At 64.8% G+C, this 17,040-nt stretch overlaps 1 protein-coding gene across 6 annotated transcripts in view; it reads right to left on the bottom strand.

The window, feature by feature from the left end:
• BAIAP2 (BAR/IMD domain containing adaptor protein 2) overlaps nt 1-17,040 on the bottom strand; it is a 62,922-nt gene that overhangs the window by 18,707 nt on the left and 27,175 nt on the right. For all 6 annotated transcript variants that reach the window (XR_009613991.3, XM_060645180.3, XM_060645181.3 and 3 more), the window contains exons 4-6: nt 5,667-5,728; nt 4,821-4,892; nt 4,117-4,254 (exon numbers count right to left, since the gene is read on the bottom strand). Coding sequence is in view for 5 of the 6 variants with exons in the window: in XM_060645180.3 (XP_060501163.2) it covers nt 4,117-4,254; nt 4,821-4,892; nt 5,667-5,728 (272 nt within the window). In the remaining variant the exon portion in view is untranslated. The remainder of the gene's footprint in view (nt 1-4,116; nt 4,255-4,820; nt 4,893-5,666; nt 5,729-17,040) is intronic.

Here is a 17,040-nt window from a genome sequence, read left to right as displayed (position 1 = left end):
GTGAGAGCAAGAGACCCATAAAGGTTCTGAACCACCAGCAGGGCGTCAAACGCCACATCTTAACGGACCAGTCTCTGCCATTATCTTTTTTGAAGATCTAAATTATGGTTATTTTGTTTTTGCTTTGTTAATTACACATCCCTTTAAATAGAACAAATCTCCCCCTTTCCCAGACTGAGATCTAGATGTGTGTGCCTCCCAGAACACGCGAACCCAGTGAGCGGGGGAGCAAAGTGACCGGGGGCCCCAAGGAAAGCCTGCCCCACGGGCTCCCGAGGTAGGCCTGCTCTCCTCCAGCACAACTGGCCAGCCGGGCCTCAGCCACTGCTCCTCCCACAGCCGCATCGCACAGGAGGGGGATCCGGCCGGCGCTCCCTGCAGCCCCCAGCCCCTTCTGCCCTCCTCAAAAGCCGGACGCTGCCCAGATCAGGGGCTCCAAGGACGAGGCTGCCCACGGCCCCCTGTGCTCTGGCCGCAGCTCTGGCCCACACGCGAGTGACCCTGCGCAGGGGTCCGCCACTCTGTCTCCAGTTCTCTCTTCCCGGGCGCTCACCTCTGCCTTGGGGCCCTGACACTGCCTGGGGTCTTGGCAGCCCGTCCCTCCGAGTGCGGAGCCCGCATACAGGTTGGGAAGGACACACTGCTTGTCTGTGGCCCCCAGCCCACCACACACCCACCACGCGTCCCCGGATTTTCTACCAGTCACGACACCCCTTGGAGGGTGTTTGGTCATGTTCTAGTCAGAGCAGGGCTGTGGCTAGAGACAAATGGTAGAAACAGGAGAGATCTTGACCCTGGCCCTACGGGGTTTGCAGGGACGGAAGCACGACACTTCATACCAGCCTCCCAGACCCTCATTCGGAAGCCCTTGGGACCACCAGATGGCCAGCGGGACCGGCTGTCCTTCAGAATCACCCAGAAGCTCTGAGGGCCCCGACACAGGCCATGGTGTAGCCACTCACACCTGCCTGCCTGGGAGGGGACACAGCAGCTGAGGCCCGGAAGGCCAGAGGCTCAGGGTGGCTGCATGAGGCCTGCCGCCACAGCGCGCCCTTCGCCAGCCACGTGCCCTCCGGCCCCCTTCACACAGACGGGCACTTCCGCGGGTGCCGGGAGGTCTGGGCAGTGGCCTTGGCCGTGAGCACAGCACCAGCACCTTCCCCGCTTCCAGATGGAGCCCTCGTCCTACTTAGTGCCCCAAATGTCTGCGAGCGCCTGTGGCCTGACCTATAATTAAATCAGTTCTCTTCGTGGAAATCCCAAAACACAGTCTCAATTACCAGCAGTTCCTGAAAAGGGCCGGCTCTGACCCAGTCCCACTCACCGGGAACCTGCCCCTGATGGACAGACGGACGCTCTCCGTCTTCCGCAACCCTACCTTCCCCCACTCCACAGGCAGTGACCACCGCTCCTGCACGGCCTGTCATTGGTGCAGCTCGGGCCGCCAGCCTGGCCACGGGCCCAGAGGCCTCGGGGTAGGACAGAGCGTGTGGGGGCCCTTCCTGGGCCAGTCGGCCTCCCTGGAGGGCACAGAACTGCCTGCCAAGGGCTCCGAAGGTCGGGCCCCTGCCTGGCGAGCAGCCTCACTGCTCTCCCTGGCCGAGGGTTTCTGCAAACACGAAGCTCAAGTCGGGGAAGGAGGACGTGGGGGCTGGGGGTTCAGCGGCAGCCAGGGGATCCCAGCAATCAAGGCTCAGGACAGACCACCCCCCTCTCCGCAGCACTGAGCAGACCCACACCTGCAATCACTCACTGGAGCCCCCTGCTCTGCCGAGAGGAAGCTGTCAGGACAGGGGCTTTGGTGCAGCTTGAGGACCCCCGGGAGGGCCCCCCGGGAGGGCCCCCCGTGTGAGTCCCGGGGTGCAGAACCTGCCTGCACCTGCACATGCTGCCCAGCGGGCTGCATAGGGCCGGGCCTCCTGGTGAGGGGCCCTGCGGACAGGAGAGCCTCCTGGGAGCAAAACAGTCTCCAAAGGAGCAGGGAAAAAAAGGCCTCATCTGTGTTTGGAACCCAGGTCACCCCCCTTCCCTGGGGTCATTGACCATCTCCTGTCAGCTCAAGGACGAAGGCCCAAGGGCCCAACAGGTCAGACTCCCACCCCCACACCTGCCTCCCCCAGCTCTTCCTTAGGGTTAGGGGTTGGGGACAATCTCTAAAGCCCCCCGCGAACTGTGAACACAGGAATTAAGTGCTGGGCGCAAGTAAGTGAGTCTGTGGCCTTGACATCCCCCCAGGCAAAACTCCTGGTGTCCTGGTTGGGGGTGCTGTGAACGGCAGCCTGGCCTGACCACAGCACCCAGCCCCTTGAGCTGGTCCTCGGAACACAGGCTGCGTGGGGCAGGCGCCCTGGAAAACGGAGGCAGAGAGAGCAGAAGGGGGTGGGGGGTGTCTCACTCATCCTGGTGGGAAAAGTCATGGGCCCTTTCCCTGTGCGGGCCAGGACCTCAGCCCCCAGGCAAAAACCAACCCAAACAGGCTCAGCGCACAGCCGGGTTCCTCCCCAGGGAGGGGGGAGGGGAGGGGGTGGTCGGTGCCCCCAGGCTCCCTGTGGAGCGTAACCCACCCCCCCCTCCCACCACCCAGGCGCTGACACACCCTCCCTCTACCCTCGTGCTGCAGACCCTTGGAAGACCTCCGGGGCTGAGAGCCTCCACGAGGGCCAGACAGGGGAGCGCAGCACAGGCCACAGCACGGACGGGCTCCGACAGCCTTGCGTTGACCGCAAGAGGCCACGTGCAGAAGGCCACACCCGGGTGACCCCGTTCCCGCGAGACGCCCAGACCTGACTGCTGGCTGTCTGGGGGAGGGGACAACTGCTGACGGGCAGGGCTTCGTTTCTGGGGTGCCGGAAATGCTCTAAAACGGGGGGTGGGGACGGCTGTGCGGATACGCTCAACACCGCCTCACCGTCCACGTGCGGCGGCGGCTCCGCGCGTGAATCACTTCTCAACTAACCCAAAAGGAAAAAGGGCCGCGAGGAGAGGGGCGCGCAGGCTCCCGGTCCCCCGCCCCCGCCCCCGGCCAGATGGCCTCAGGCCTTCTCTACCCCTCAGCCTCATACTGGCCCCCGACAGGGCTGGGCTGCAAGGGACCCAGCCAGACGGTCTCAGGTGGCAGCCCTACAGGTCAGTGACGGGCTACGGGCAAGCCTGAGACGGGAAAGGCGGGAAAGGCGCGCTGAGAGCAGCAGGAGGGCTGTCCCCGCCGCTGCCCTGCGACAGGGGCCTCCCCTCCCTCACGGGGCTGCGCCGCTTCGCACACAGGGCGACGGCTCTGCCCCGCCGTTGCCCGGTCCGTGCTCCCCGCCAGGCGGGACCGCGTCGGGGAGCAGGTGGGCCTCTTGTCGGCACCAGGCGCAGGGAGGGCGCGTGCCCCGCGTGCCCCACGGCCCACCAGTCAGTTCCCGCCTGCGGCCAAGGCCCCGTGGGCGCACACAGGAGCCCCAGAGCAGGGGCGCAGCGCACCTCCGGGTGCCGATTTGACGGCTGACACGAAGGGTGGGGCCCCGGGAGGTGAGGGGCTCATGCCCGTCCCCGCGGTGCTTCCCCTGAAGCAGCTGGGACAGGTTCTCCTGCGGTTTCCTGTTTTGTCTCCTCCTTATCCGAGTCGTGTGACCTCGGGGGTTGGGTATTCTGGGCCTGATCTGTGTCAACTGGCCGGGGGGTTCCGGCCAATCAGGTGTATTGGGCCCGTGCCCGTCACGGGCCGTGCTGTCCTAAATCCTAGCCCTGCTCAGGACACGACGCCTGCCGGGCCGGGCACAACAGTGAGGGAAGCCGCACCAGCGCCGGCCCCTCCCGTGCCATCTGCCTCTCGCGGCGGGGCCGCTGAGACGCTTGACCGGCCGGCGTCTGCCTGTGAGGGCTCTGGGCCCAGTCCTGGGGCCGGGCGGCCACAGGCTGATTAGACTGCCAGTCTGGGGTCTGCCTCCGAGGCACAGTCCAGAGGAACGGGGCAGGAAGCTGTCCCCGGGGTCTCTGCTCCTTTGGTGGCCAGCCTTCCGGTGCCCCGCGGAGGAGGCGGGAGCAGGGCGGGGGCCGCGTGCCGGCTCCAGGACGGGCGGCGCTCGCTGCCCCGAACCCACGGAGGCCGCCGCGGCACCGGCCGGGCCCTACCTGCAGCTCCTTGTCCGAGTACTTCTGCGGGTTCTTGCTGCCTTGGCTCTTCTTGCGAAGCTTCTTCAGCTCGGCCTGGCACTTGTCCAGTGCATCGCCCCTGCTCCTTTGCTCCGTCTGGTATTTCTTCAACGCAGCCTGCGGTCCAAGCACACAGCACAGAGCGGGGACCCGTGAGTGGCCGGCCCTTCCCGCTCTCCGCAGGGCGGCCGCCACCCCAGCACCGAGGGACGGCGGGCCGAGAGGGGAGAGCGAGGCCAGGGCCTCGGGGGCCCTCTGCTCCCAGAGATGAAAACCGGGTCTCGCCTCGTCCCCTCCTGTGCCACCGAGAGCCAGAGCGTGAAGTCCTGTCACACACCCACCAGAGCCCGGCACATAAGGCCCCACAGCCGCGGCGGAGGGTGATGCCAGCACGGGCACCATCGGGGGGGACGACGGTGAAATTACGGCAGGTCGGGGAGTCTGTGCAGGCTCCGCGGGGTGGCAACACCGTGCCACTGTCCTTCCCCAAAGCAGTGAGCTGGGGGGGGGGGGGGGCGGGCAGCAGGACAGGCAGGCGTCCACCCCCCACCCCCCCCACCCACCGGGCCACGGAGGCCCGCGGGGACCCTGCTGGAAGGCCAGCCCCCAGCGAGCCGGCAGCCTGTGCACGGGGGCGGGGGTCCGGCGCGGGTGACCCGACCGGCGTGGGCAGAGCTACTTACACTCAGGTACCTGGAGTCCAGTTCCACCTTCTGTTCCAGCTGTGTGAGCAGCTCGTTGTGGAAAGACTTCAGCTGCGGACGGACAGAACACACGGCCGTCAGCACCACACGAGGCGCAGGCCGGGGCAGGAGGCAGGCAGGGAAGGGGGCAGGGAGCCCGGGAGAGGCGGACGGCCACCGCAGCACCCGGGACACTGGCCACCCCGAGGGGAAAGGGGCCCGTCTCATCCCTCAGCCGGTGGCCCTGCACAGACAGGTGGGCCCAGAGGAGCCGGGAGGCTCCAGGACCGACAGCTGAACAGAGGTCAGGATGTCAGACCATTCTGGTCTTTGATGGCCTCGGGACTCCGCTCCCAGTGGGGGGTGGGGGGGACAGAAACAGCTCCCTGCTGTCCCTGCCTGCTCTGGGGAGTTACTCGCGCTGACGTGAGCCACGGGCCTGAATGCAAACCGGGAAAGGCCTGAGTGACCCCTCGCTTTAGACCCGCTGGGTCCTGGCTGGGCCCGTATGACCTGGGAGCATGTTGCTCCCCAGGCCCGTCATGCGTTGTGTCCCCACCTGGCCCCTGTGGGATCCTGTCTGACTTGGGCCCTGTGCCCCCGTGTCCTTCTGTATGTACTTGGTCCCCACAGCGAGCCTCCTCCCCAGCATGTGACTTCCTGTCCTGGGCCTAAAGCACATCTGCATCTTTCTGAGCGCGGCCACTATGCAACGTCCCCAGGTGGACGTGTGGCCATGGGGCACAGCCGGCTCTCCCCTTCACCTCTGACTGGCCTGCCTGCCTGCCCTTGCCCGTCTGCCCACCTGCCCTCCTGCCCTTGACCCTCCCACCCTGGGGGTCTCACCATTTCTTCCAACTGATTTTGAATCTGCCTGTGGACTTCAGCCATCTGAAAGAGAACGTCTCCTGGAAAGGCAGGAAGGCAGAGAAGAGAGCAAAGTTAAGCACTCTGCGTGACGGGCCCTCCGCCCCGCACCCCTCTCGTGGCAGGGGACCAGGGTGCCGGAGGCGGGCGCAGGCGCCTGGGCCCACAGGCAGAAGTGCGCCAGGGGCAGGAGAGAGGGCACCGTGTCTCCTGATGGCGCCAGCGAAGTGAGACAGAAGATTCTAGAATGACAAGGGAGGCCAGGCCTCGAGCACACAATCACCGGGTGACTTTGAGGGGTCACAGTCCCCAAGCGTCGGCACTGAGCCCAGGTTCACGACAGAGAAACAGGCCGCCTCAAGCCCACGAGCGAGCCCCGAGCACACGCGGCTCTCATCCCGCATCTCGTTCTCACGCACAGCCCCCAACAACTGCCCCCCGCCCACTCTGGGCCCAGCTGCCACCAGGGCCAACAAATGTCTGCATTACTTGGGGCAAACACGAGACCTGGCTGCAGGCCCCAGAGGGGAGGGCGCCCGAGGAGGTATGCGAGGTGCACAGGCCTGGCTGACCTCACGAGGGCCTCTGGGGACAATCGGAGCATGTGGCACAGCTCTCCAAACACCTTTTCTGGAGCAGCGACGCTTCAGGGACACTGACATGTCCTGGGCCCGTCTCCAGAGACACACGAGGAAACTGAACGTGGCAGCACAAAGGCGCAGGCCGTCACCCAGAGGCTGTTTCCAGCCTGCGTGTCAAGGACACGGCTCACTTCACCTGCAGGCAGGGCACATGCCGGGGCTCTGCAGGTTTCTGGGTGACCTGATATCAGCCCATACCCCAAACTCTCTCTCTCTCGGTAGCAGACGATCGGCTGCGAGGCGCCTCCAACACCCCACTCGGCCCGCGCAGCTCCACGAAGGGGAAGGAGACAGGCCTCTGGGGACAGGGAGCTCAGCCGAGCGCTCCCTTCTCCCAAAGCTCCTGAAGGTTCCACACAGCTCCATCCTGAGGCGTGGTCACTGTGACCGACAGGGGCACAGCCCTGAGCGTTCCAGGCTGTGGCCATGGAGGGAGGGACGCCGTGCAGCTCAAGACACAACCAGGGTCAACAGAGCCCCAAAACCCGCCCCCAAGTCAGTGCCCACAGGACACAAGCTCTAGGCCGGAGACCATTCAGTGGCACCTCCCTCCCAAGACCCTCAGGGCTGCCCAGCTGCCCCCCAGCACTGGCACGAAGGACCCCCACCCAGGGCGGAGGGGAGAGCTGGAACGGGCAGCCAGGCTGCATTCACCTGAGCGGCTGGTCCTCCCCTGGAGGCCACTCGTGGAGCAAACACCGTCCCCGTGCTGTGGACACGATGGAGCAGGGGGCCCGCTCTGCCCTCGAGGGTGGGCACTTCCGACAAACCCCGTCCCTGAGGTGCCGCCCACACCAGCGAGCCCTCTGTGCTTGTGCCTGAGACCCCCGGGGTCACGTGACCCAGAGGATCCTTTCGGGGGGCAGTCACGAGGGGAACCCTGGCCCCCAGCAAGGCCGGCCAGAAGCGGAAAGCGGTTCCCGTGGCCTCTGTGAGAAGCCTCAACGGGGTCGTGCTGCCCACTGGACGCACGGACGGCCTCACCGGGGTCGCCTTCCCTCCCAGAAGCACAGCGGGGTTCCGGGGAGACCCGCTTCTCCTGCTCACTGGCTGCTCCACGGGCCGCTGACACCATCCTGGCCTGAGGGCCACAGGGCACGCTGAGCACTGGCTGGGACCAGGAGCCGTACAGACAGACCCGCTGTTCGGCACAGACTGCCAGGCTCGGCTCGAGCAAGTGGGACCCCACCCTGCGGGGCCCTGAGCCTCGGCCTGAGCTCACTCACCCCGATTCTCAGGGCCACTGGATGCGTCCCCAGATGCCCGCTCGGCCCCAGACACGCAGACTTCTGCTGACTGACTCATCCGGCAGCCGGGACCCCGCTGTCCCACCGTAGGCCCTGCAAGGCTGACCCAGCCCTCTTCCTCACCCAACACTGAGCCCAACGGGTACAGAGACCCCTTCATGCCTGCCAGTCTGGGGCCTGGCCTGTGGGAGGCCTGGGACGGAGGAGGGGCACCCTTGCCCCCGGAAGGGCCACTGCCACGGCCCTGGCGTGTGTGTGCCAGTGAGAGAGGGTGTGTGTGAGCCTCGGCCTCAGACCTGCATGCTGCCACGGCCCCACGGACACAGGAATCTCAGTGGCTGGGCTGTGAGCACGTGGCCCCCAGACCAGAGCTGTGTCCCACCGGGTAGTCTTTAGGACCCACAAGCTGGGAGGCAATGGAGGCAGACCCCAGAAGCTCCCAGTACACAAACCACCTAATTCGACGCGACAAGTGCCACGGCGTGCTGGCACCACCACAGACGCCAGCACCGGAGCCACGGCATGGGCCATGCCCGGCAGGACCCAGAGGTCCTCAAGTTACTCCCATTCCTGGTCTGACCTCGGGCCTGAGGGTGCTGTGGGACGTGGCAGGGCAGGGAGGGGCGGCCCTGGGGAGAAGGCCCTGCCTCCACCGAGGCTTCCTGTGGTCAGGTCGGAGCTGTGACCCCACGCGGCCAATGGCTGACCGCATGCCGAGGGGCTGAGCTGACTCACCCCTGCAGGAGAGGTCGAGACACTACTCCCACCCAATCCTGACCCTGGGAGTCTGACGTGCTAGGGAATAGGCCAAGAGCCACAGGAGACGGAAGGTGACGTGAAGGCCCGGGTCCCCAGCGCTGGCCGGAGGAAAGCCACTGGGATGAACAGGAGCGCATGGGCCCCAGCCAGGGCAGCCCCGCGGAGGAGGCCAGGCTGCCGCCACCTGCCTAGTGCAGACCCGCGGCCCCACCGGCACCTGGGCATCGCCCTCCGTCCGTGCACACCCGATCTGGTGTGCGTGGAGGGGACGTGTCCCAAACCCAGATCCACGGGCCCGGCCCCCGGGTGCTCAGAGGCAGTCCAGGACCCCAGAGGGGCAGCCCCACATTCGTTCTGCTTCTTTGTGCTTTGCATCCTTCTGGAAGTTTCCCAGAATGCCCCTCGCCCGAAGATCGGGAAAACACCTAGGATTTTCTTTGTGACGCAGGGGTCTTCCCGAGGGTTGGGGCCCTCGGACACACCTTTGGGCTCTCTGGCTGCGGGCATCTGGGACTTGGTTAAACGGAGGCCAAGGGGCGCAGCACCCACACAGCACGAGGTCTGGGGGGCATGGGGAGAGCCCCAGACCCAGCCTGCGGGCACCGCCCTCACCCACACTCCTCTGCCCCCACAGCCCCCTGGAGGGGCATCAAGTCCGGAAGGAAGACACGTGGCAAGCAGCCTGTCCACGTTCTCACATGGTCCAGCAAAGTCTCCTGCCTAGGGCGGCGTCCACGGCATCGGCCAAGCTCTAGACCCTGGAATCAGAAGTCAACGTCAAGGTCACGTTGAAAGCACGTATTTCCCGGAGAGCCTGCGCACCAGCTCACGAACAACTGACAGCAGTAAGCACCACGGTGAACGCCCGAGGCCGAAAACACCTGCAGCCCTTGGGGGGCTCCTGCTGTGCGCCCCGCTGCAGACACGCTCAGAGGCGCCCCGGGGCCCGTGGCCGAGCTGCCGGTGCACACGCTGGGGAACACGCAGCCAGTGCACACACGGCTCTGAGCTGCAGGCCCGTGGCTGCACAAACCAGCCCACACAGTCAATTTTTAAACTGCATTGTACACGCAGCTGCAGGAACGGGGCGGGGGCGGGGGGGGGGCGGGGTGGGTGAACAGCCCCACCAGCCACTGGGCCCCTGGGGCGCTGCCGGCCCCAAGCTGGCTGCAGGGCAGCCTCACCCCTGCCAGGAGGAGCCCAAACCTGAGGTGTCAGCACTAATGCTCACCTGTCCCCTTACCAGGTCCCAGAAGGCAAGCTGGTGCGGGTCCCTAGAGCCCCCCTCGCAGGAGCTGGGTCTGATTTTGGGGTTCCGCGACTCCCTCCACGCCATCTCCCATGCGCGAAGGACAGCATGGGGTGGGGACACCCTTCCGGGACCCGCTGCCCAGGAAAGAGGCGGCTGCAGACCTTCCCCGTGGACTCCTCTGTGTAGGCGCATGGGGCCCTGGGAAGCCATGTCCTGGGTTCACAGCACAGGTGAGTCCCAAACTCGAAAAACCGGGTTTAAAATAGCAGCTCCGACCCAACCTTGCCAGAGCAAACAGTGGAAGAGTGGGACAGCTCAGCACCGAGCACCACTGCCTGACGAACCGCCAGGGCTCCAAAGCGTCAACAGAAGGGGTGGCAGGCGGCAGGTGACCACGCCCCAGGCGCAACGGGAGGGGGGAGGGCGGCCGGGCCACACCCGGGGCCAGTGAGTCAGCAAAGCCTGGAGCCTGGTGGCCGGCTTGGAGCGGAGGGGCCACGTTGGCTCAAGGAGTCCCAGGTGGGGAGGAGGGTCTGGAGCGAGGAAGGGGCGAGGGCCTTCAGGAGCAAGGACAAGAGAAGGGGCGAGCCACACACGGGAGCCACGCTTCATACGGGACCAAAGGTGTCTAAAGCGCAGGCGTCTGAGGGGAAGCCGCGCCCTCTGCAGCCCTCACACCAAGTGGTTTGCCTTGCTGGTCACACAGCCAGCTGAGCAGTGAGTCGCCTCTGGCTGAACCCCCTCGGCTCGGGAGTTCGAACACGTCAAGTCTTTTCAGGGACCTCAAACGCCTTCAGGTGAAGAGTGGAGCTCGGTACCCACAGCAATGCCCCTCCCCCGGGGGGACAGCCAGCACATGCACACGTGTGCGTGCGTGCACAGGAAAACATGCGTGCACAGGCACGTGCACACGCAAGGCACACACGAACACACGCAGGTGCACGCACACGAGACAGCACAGCCCACCGTTGGGGGGGGGGGGGACGTGCAGGGGATGTTTGGCTGGACTCAAGCCGGTTTTGTCTCCTGTGGCTAACTCTCGAGTGGACGGCGGCGGGACAGGCGTGACCGACCGCGACCCGGGAGCCTGGGCATCTTGTAGGCAGGTCCACGTGCCACCGAAGATGGGCCGGGGGCCCTGGAACCGCAGGGTGCTGGCCCAGCCCTGGGGTGACAGGGACACAAGAGACTCTCCAGCCTTGCAGTGGGGACCCGGCCCCCAATAAGGACACTGGGCCAGGGCCCTGAGCCCCCGGGACCCGGCCCCCAACGAGGACACGGTGCGGGAGCCCGGGCCTGTGAGCCCCCGAGAGGCAGCTGCGTTAAGTATATTCATTGCGTTGAGTGACCATCACCCCGAACTCCAGAACAGACCATCCCCGCAGAGGCAATTCTGTCCCCACACACTCCCTCCCCTCCAGCCTCCGACAAGCATCGGTCCTCTTGTCCTTACGGATCTCCCTGCCGGGACGTGGCACGTAAGAGGAGTCGGACGCGTGGACGCCGCCCCCCGTGGCTTCTTCGCTGAGCTTCATCCAGCTGCGGCGTGTCAACCCCTCAGGCCTCTCGCGGGGGAACGCTGCCCCGGCGCGGGGATCGAAGGCTTGTCGTTCCTCAGGCCGGACACGTGGAGGCCACCGCCCGGGGCAGGTGCCAGCAGCGCGGCTGTGACGCTCCGCCCTCGCCCCGACAGCCCCGAACTCCGCCGACACACCGCTGGCGTTCACGACACACGCTGAGGTTTTCCCATCCGCGGTAGCACGACTGCCCCCCGACCGGCGGAGACAAGCAGAGCCAGGCTCCAGCAGCCAGAGCCGCCACTTGTGGGGGCCGGGGGCTCGGGACCCCAGAGGGAGCCCGCGCCGGCGGCCCTGCTCCGGACTGGCGCCAGCGGCTGGGAACGTGAAGCAGGGACGCTACCGACGAAGCCGCGCATCCTAATGGGAGCTGAGCCTCCAGCAGGCCAGAGCCGCGCAGGAGGGCAGGGGAGGGCGGAGGCTGTCCTTGGGGAAGCCCCTGCCACCGCCGGCCGCCAGCAGGATGGCGAGCGCAGGGAACGCCAGAACCCAGTCGCTACTGTTACCACGCGTTTCACCCCGTGCTCCAGAACTTCTGCCGGACCTCCACGACTCTGCACGGGCCCCAGCAAGAACCTCGGCGCCGGGGGCCTGGGCGGCCCCACACAGTGTCAGGTGCCAGCCACCAAGGAGCGAAAGAGGCAGGAGCGAGAGGCCGCAGCAGCCCAGGGGGAGCCCAGAGGGACCCAGCAGTGCGCGGCTGAACACGCGGGAGGTCCAGCTGACGGGCCCTCACCAGGGAGGACAGCCAGGCTGGGCAGATGTGCGGCACGAGAGCAGGACTAGGGCTCCCGAGAGGGCCCTGGCACTCGAGGTGAGGACAGGACACGGGAAGGAGTGCCCTGCTGGTGCGCGGCCGTGTCCCGCGAGCAGATGACAGAAGAATCAGCCTCCCAGGATGCTCTCGGAACCTCCAGAGCGACAGCACGGAGGCGTGGGCCGCCCAAACCACACCGAGCGGGACTCGGCCAGCGGCTTCATACACGTCCGGGGACACAGGACCACACCGGTGACATCGCGGAACCCGGGAAACCTTCAAAGGTTTCCCCAAGCGGGGCTCTTTGGGAAAAGAGAAAAGATTGCAGAAAACTAAGAAAATTACGTGTACCCGAGTTTTTAAAAGTACGAACTCTACAAGTTGCAGGCTGGTATGCTGACACGAGAACCATCACCCGGTGGAGAAGGCCGCTCCCAGCCTGGGGCCGCTGCTCACACCTTCATCCTCTGCGGCCGGGGCCCCATGACCGCAGTGAGCACCTGCTTCAGGTGAGACAACTAACAGAGGCCCTCGGGGTGGCACCTGTGCCCCCTCCCGGAGGCCGCCAGGACGGCGGGGCTGCTTGGCACGCCCACAGAAGGCCAAGAAAGTCAGCGGGGCTGGCAGCAGACGGGGACCCGGCCTTGGGGTTCCAAGGATCCTGGTGGCCACCACGTGGCACAGAGGCCACAGCCAGGGCTGGCAGCCGGCAGCAGGGACACCTGTCCCGCAGCTTCTCGGACCCCAGGACCAGCACAGGCGCAGAGCCGCCTCCTGTGGGAAGTGGCAGCACCGGCCAGGCCCCTACAGCAGCGATGGCCGGCACCCAGGACTCCTCTGTGGGCCGGGAGGAGGCCCGGGGGCACGTCAGAGGCGGGTTCTACAGCCGCACCCAGAAGTTTCCCCTGACGGCCCTGGGTAAACACAGTGGGAGCCGCTGGTAGATCAGAAGAGCCACAAGCCACGGCTTCAGAGTCCCTCCTTCCGTGGCTTAGAGCACAACACACGCTCCCCCAGCCGCATCTCCCAGACCTTCAGAAGACTGCAAGAGTAACAACGCAAATACCAGTCCGCCACCACCCAGGTCCCCGCGTGCTCGACGTTTGGCCGTGTTTGCTTTAACTCTCTGCTCCTGACGCGTACGCACACGCACGCACGCACATACCCCTTCTGCAGAACCACTTGGGATCCAGCAGCAAGCGTCGGGACGTGGCCCCAGCCTGCATGCTGAGAACAGGGCCCGGTGCCACGGCAGCACACCCCTGCCCCCGTGAGGAGAGCCACCACCGACACAGACTCTCCACAGGACAGCGTGCAGAGTGCATCCAGAACTTGTCCCCGCCTGGGACCGCACGCTAAGCTCTGGCTGGCTCTGGTTTCTCTCGGGGACTCAGCGCTCTGTGTATCCAAAGGCTGCTTCAAGCGCTCGGAACCCAGTGTCCTAACCGGGCTTGGAGACAGGTTCCAGGAAGGAGCGTGGACCGGTGCCCAGAGTTGCGTCTTCCTCCTTGGGCACTGGGGTCTTTGGATCCATGGGAGCCCCCCACGCTTTCACGACACGGACGTTTGTAAAGATTCCGGCTGGGTTTTTGTTTCTTTTCTTTTTTGCAGAAGATACGAAGTGTTCTTAAAATCCTCAAATGACAAGGAGCTGAACGGCAGCGTGAATCTGGCAGATTGCAACAAACACAGGCTGGGGAGGGGGCCTGGGGCTCGCTCATGCATGCAAGGCCGGGGCGGGCGCCAGAGTCCGCTGAGAGCCCCTCCGGGGCCCTCCCGCCGGTTCCTAATCCCCAAGGAGTGAGGACGCCATTTCACAAGGATGAGTTAACACCCCATTGAGGCTTAAAAAAGAACAATTTCTGCCAGCGCTCCACAGGCCGGAGGAGGCGGCTGGGGGACGGCTCCCGCAAAGCCAGACAGTGGCCCGTGCCGACCCCATGGTGAAAGGGAGCAAACCTGCCACCAGGGGACAGGGCTGGGTGCCCCGTGGAGGGCCAGGTCAGCATCACCTCCAAACTGACAGGTCTGGAGGTGGGGACGCTCGTAAAACCTGACCCAAGAAACGGGGAGGAAGCTGGGGACCTCCGGTGGAGATGGCCCAGGAGGGCAGTTTCTGTCTTTATCTTAATCCCACTTGGTTATCACCCAGCGTGACAGCTTCAGGCGTACCATACGGTGACGCAATTCCCTCCGCTGCTCGCCATGACAGGTGCGCCCCTCACCACCCATCGCCGGTCCCCTCCCCCCCACCCCGTCCGCCACCTCCCTGGGGTAACCATCGGTGTGCTCTCTGCAGTTAAGAGTCTGGCTCCTGATTTGTCTCTTTTTTCCCCTTTGTTCATCTGTTTTTTGTTAAATCCCACATATCAGTGAAACCATATGGTATCTGTCTTTCTCCGACTGGCTTATTTCACTCGGTATCATACTCTCTAGCTCCATCCACGCCGTGGCAAATGCCAGGATCTCATTCTTTTTTATGGCTGAGTAATATCCCATTGTATATACACGTTTCCTTCATCTGTTCGTCTATCGATGGACACTGGGGCTTCTCCCACAGCCTGGCTATCGCTGATAACGCATTGAACACCGAGTGCACGAATCCCTTCGAATTAGTGTTTCTTGTATTCTTTGGGTAGATATCCAGCGGTGTGATTACTGGATCGTTAAGACAGTTCCATTTTTAACTTTCTGAGGAAACTCAAGGAAGGCAGCTTCAATCTCTGAGGCACAGGCTGGCTGCGGCCTGACTTGGGGGAGGGGGGAGAGGATCAGACACCCACCGGGCCTCTAAAACCCACTGCCACACACAGCGGGACTGAGCCCCAGGGGCAGAGACCAGCTTCTGCTGGGTGGCCTGTCTACAGAGCAGGGGGTGCTCACCAGGGAGGGCCACCTACGGGGTGACCGACCCTCACAGAGAAGGAGTCTGTGGGGGAAGGGCTCCAAGACAGCCTTTCCCGGGCTGAACTAATTTTCTCACGGTTAACAAGCACGGATGTGTGTACCCGGTGTTGTGATTAAATCAGTAGGGCCGTGCATCTCACGATCAGAGGGACCGGGCTGGGCAATCGATGGACTCCGTCAGCAACAGCGACAATGACCATGAGGAACGTGGGCACAGCACTGCCTCGATACCAGCAGCCCCTCCACACACACCCCTCCCTGCTTAGGCAGGATGGTGGTGGTTGAAACAGTTAAGGAAATAGGGAAAGAGACGGGAAAAGCCCCAGCAGGGGGACAACACTCAGTCTCCCTGTGGAACCAGGCCTTCGCCTGCGGGAAGCCGCCACCCCCTCAGGATCAAGGGGTGGGCACCACAGGCGCCCCCTAACCTCCCACCCCTGCCACCCTTCCCCCTCAGTGACAAAGTCAGGCCTGGGTGGGGGTCCCGACATCTTCCTTGCCGGCCTGCCCGAGCCTTTCCCACAGTGGGGACTGGCCGCCGGTCTGGTCTCCGGTCTCTGATCCGGGCTGCTACAAACTTCACAGGGCCCTGTGGACGCGAGGAGCTGTGTGAGGGGCAGCCACCCACAAAGGAGTGGTGTCGGCAGGAGCCAGGGGAGCTGACGCCACAAGACAGGGGGTGTCTTCAGCAGCGCCGTGACTGAGTGGGGACGACGACGAGACCAGGTGCCTGGCCCACTGGCCCTTAGGGAAGATCAGCACTCAGACCAGGCTGGGTGCTCACAGGAAGCACTCAGCTTCTAGGAGGGGGACATCCCATGGTGAAGGGTCCTCACATGTGAGCCCTGGGTCACCGGGGGCCCGAGTCGGGCCCCATCTCCTCTGAGAGTCTCCCTGTGGCTGCCCCAAGCCCTCTACTCAAATCCCATACCTGCTAACCCGCACCAGGGAACAGTCAAGCCCGTGACACCAGCCCCAGCTAGACTAAGCCCGGACAGAGCCCCAGGAGCAGCCAGGACTGGTGCTGGGGAGGGTCGTGCACACACTCGCCACCCCCTCCCAGGGTACAGGAGGCCGGCCAGACAAGGTCTGGGAGCAGACGTGTGCCACCCGCCTGGCCCTTCCCCCACCCCAAGCTCAAGTGGTTGATGTTCCTCCCTCCCAGCAGTTAAGTCCTGTTGGGGGGGGGGGGTAGGGGGGGTAGGGGGGGTGGGGGGGGGCACCACGCCCTGGCAGAACTAGATGTGACCATGTTGGAAAGGCAGGAAGGCCCCAGGGCTATAGGCTGTGCCCTCAGAGCCAAGGCCCTTCCAGGACCCTAGGGACACAGCCACCAGGACTCTTCAAGGCAGGGGTCGGGGTGGCCCAGGTAGGATCCGGAGCAGAATGTGGTGCCATCCGAGGCCATGCTGATGAGCACAGGTGTCATGTGAAGCCAGAGGGACCCCGAGACATGACTGCAGGAGTACACGCTCTGATCAGGAGAGGTCTGGTCAGGCCAGAGCCACCAGGGCCTCCCTGGAGGGGCCTGAGGGAGCCTGAGGCCAGGGAGGGGTGAGGGCAAGGGCTGTGGTGCGCCCTCAGGGTGGGAGCCCTCGGGAGAAGGGAGTGTTTGTTATTCGACTGGCACGCCAGTGGAACCCTGTGGAACCTGTGATTCAGCCAGTCTCTCCTGGGGGTCTGGGACCCAGAGCCCAGGGGAAGACCACGGCAGCCACAGGCCTGCCAGGAGCCCCAACCCTGCTGGGGCTCTGCTACTCGGCATCCAGCCCTGGAGGAGCAGAGCAGAGACCCACCCGGCGAGGACTCTGCAGCCTGGGGCGCTGTGCGCACCGTGGTGGAGTGGGATTCGGGATTCGCCAATGCTCTCTGCCTCCTCCCGGCAGAGCCCCGCACCAGGCGAGTCCTCAGAGCCCCAGACGGTGCCAGAGGGCACACAGGAGGGACGTGAGCTCCCTCTGGTTTTTCTGGAGCTGGACGGACCTGGTGGGAGGGCTGCTCCGGTGCTGCTCGGAGATCACGGCGTCCCCTGTGGTCACTAGAGGCCACCGAGAGCTCACGTCTCTGGTGTCTGTCATTTCGGGAGGGGCCCAGAGCCAAGGGGTCAGCTGCTCAAACTTGGCTGTGAACGCACACCACCTTCTGGAACCTTCTGAAGCAAATATCCATAATGCTCAATTATTCTGGTGGCTTCCAGAGTGGAAGGCGCCTCC

The sequence above is a fragment of the Panthera onca genome, chromosome E1 (assembly GCF_046562875.1).
Source record: "Panthera onca isolate mPanOnc1 chromosome E1, mPanOnc1 haplotype 2, whole genome shotgun sequence".
NCBI lineage: Eukaryota > Metazoa > Chordata > Mammalia > Carnivora > Felidae > Panthera > Panthera onca.
Note: the sequence above shows the minus strand (reverse complement) of the source record. Positions and strands in the feature narration are given on the sequence as shown.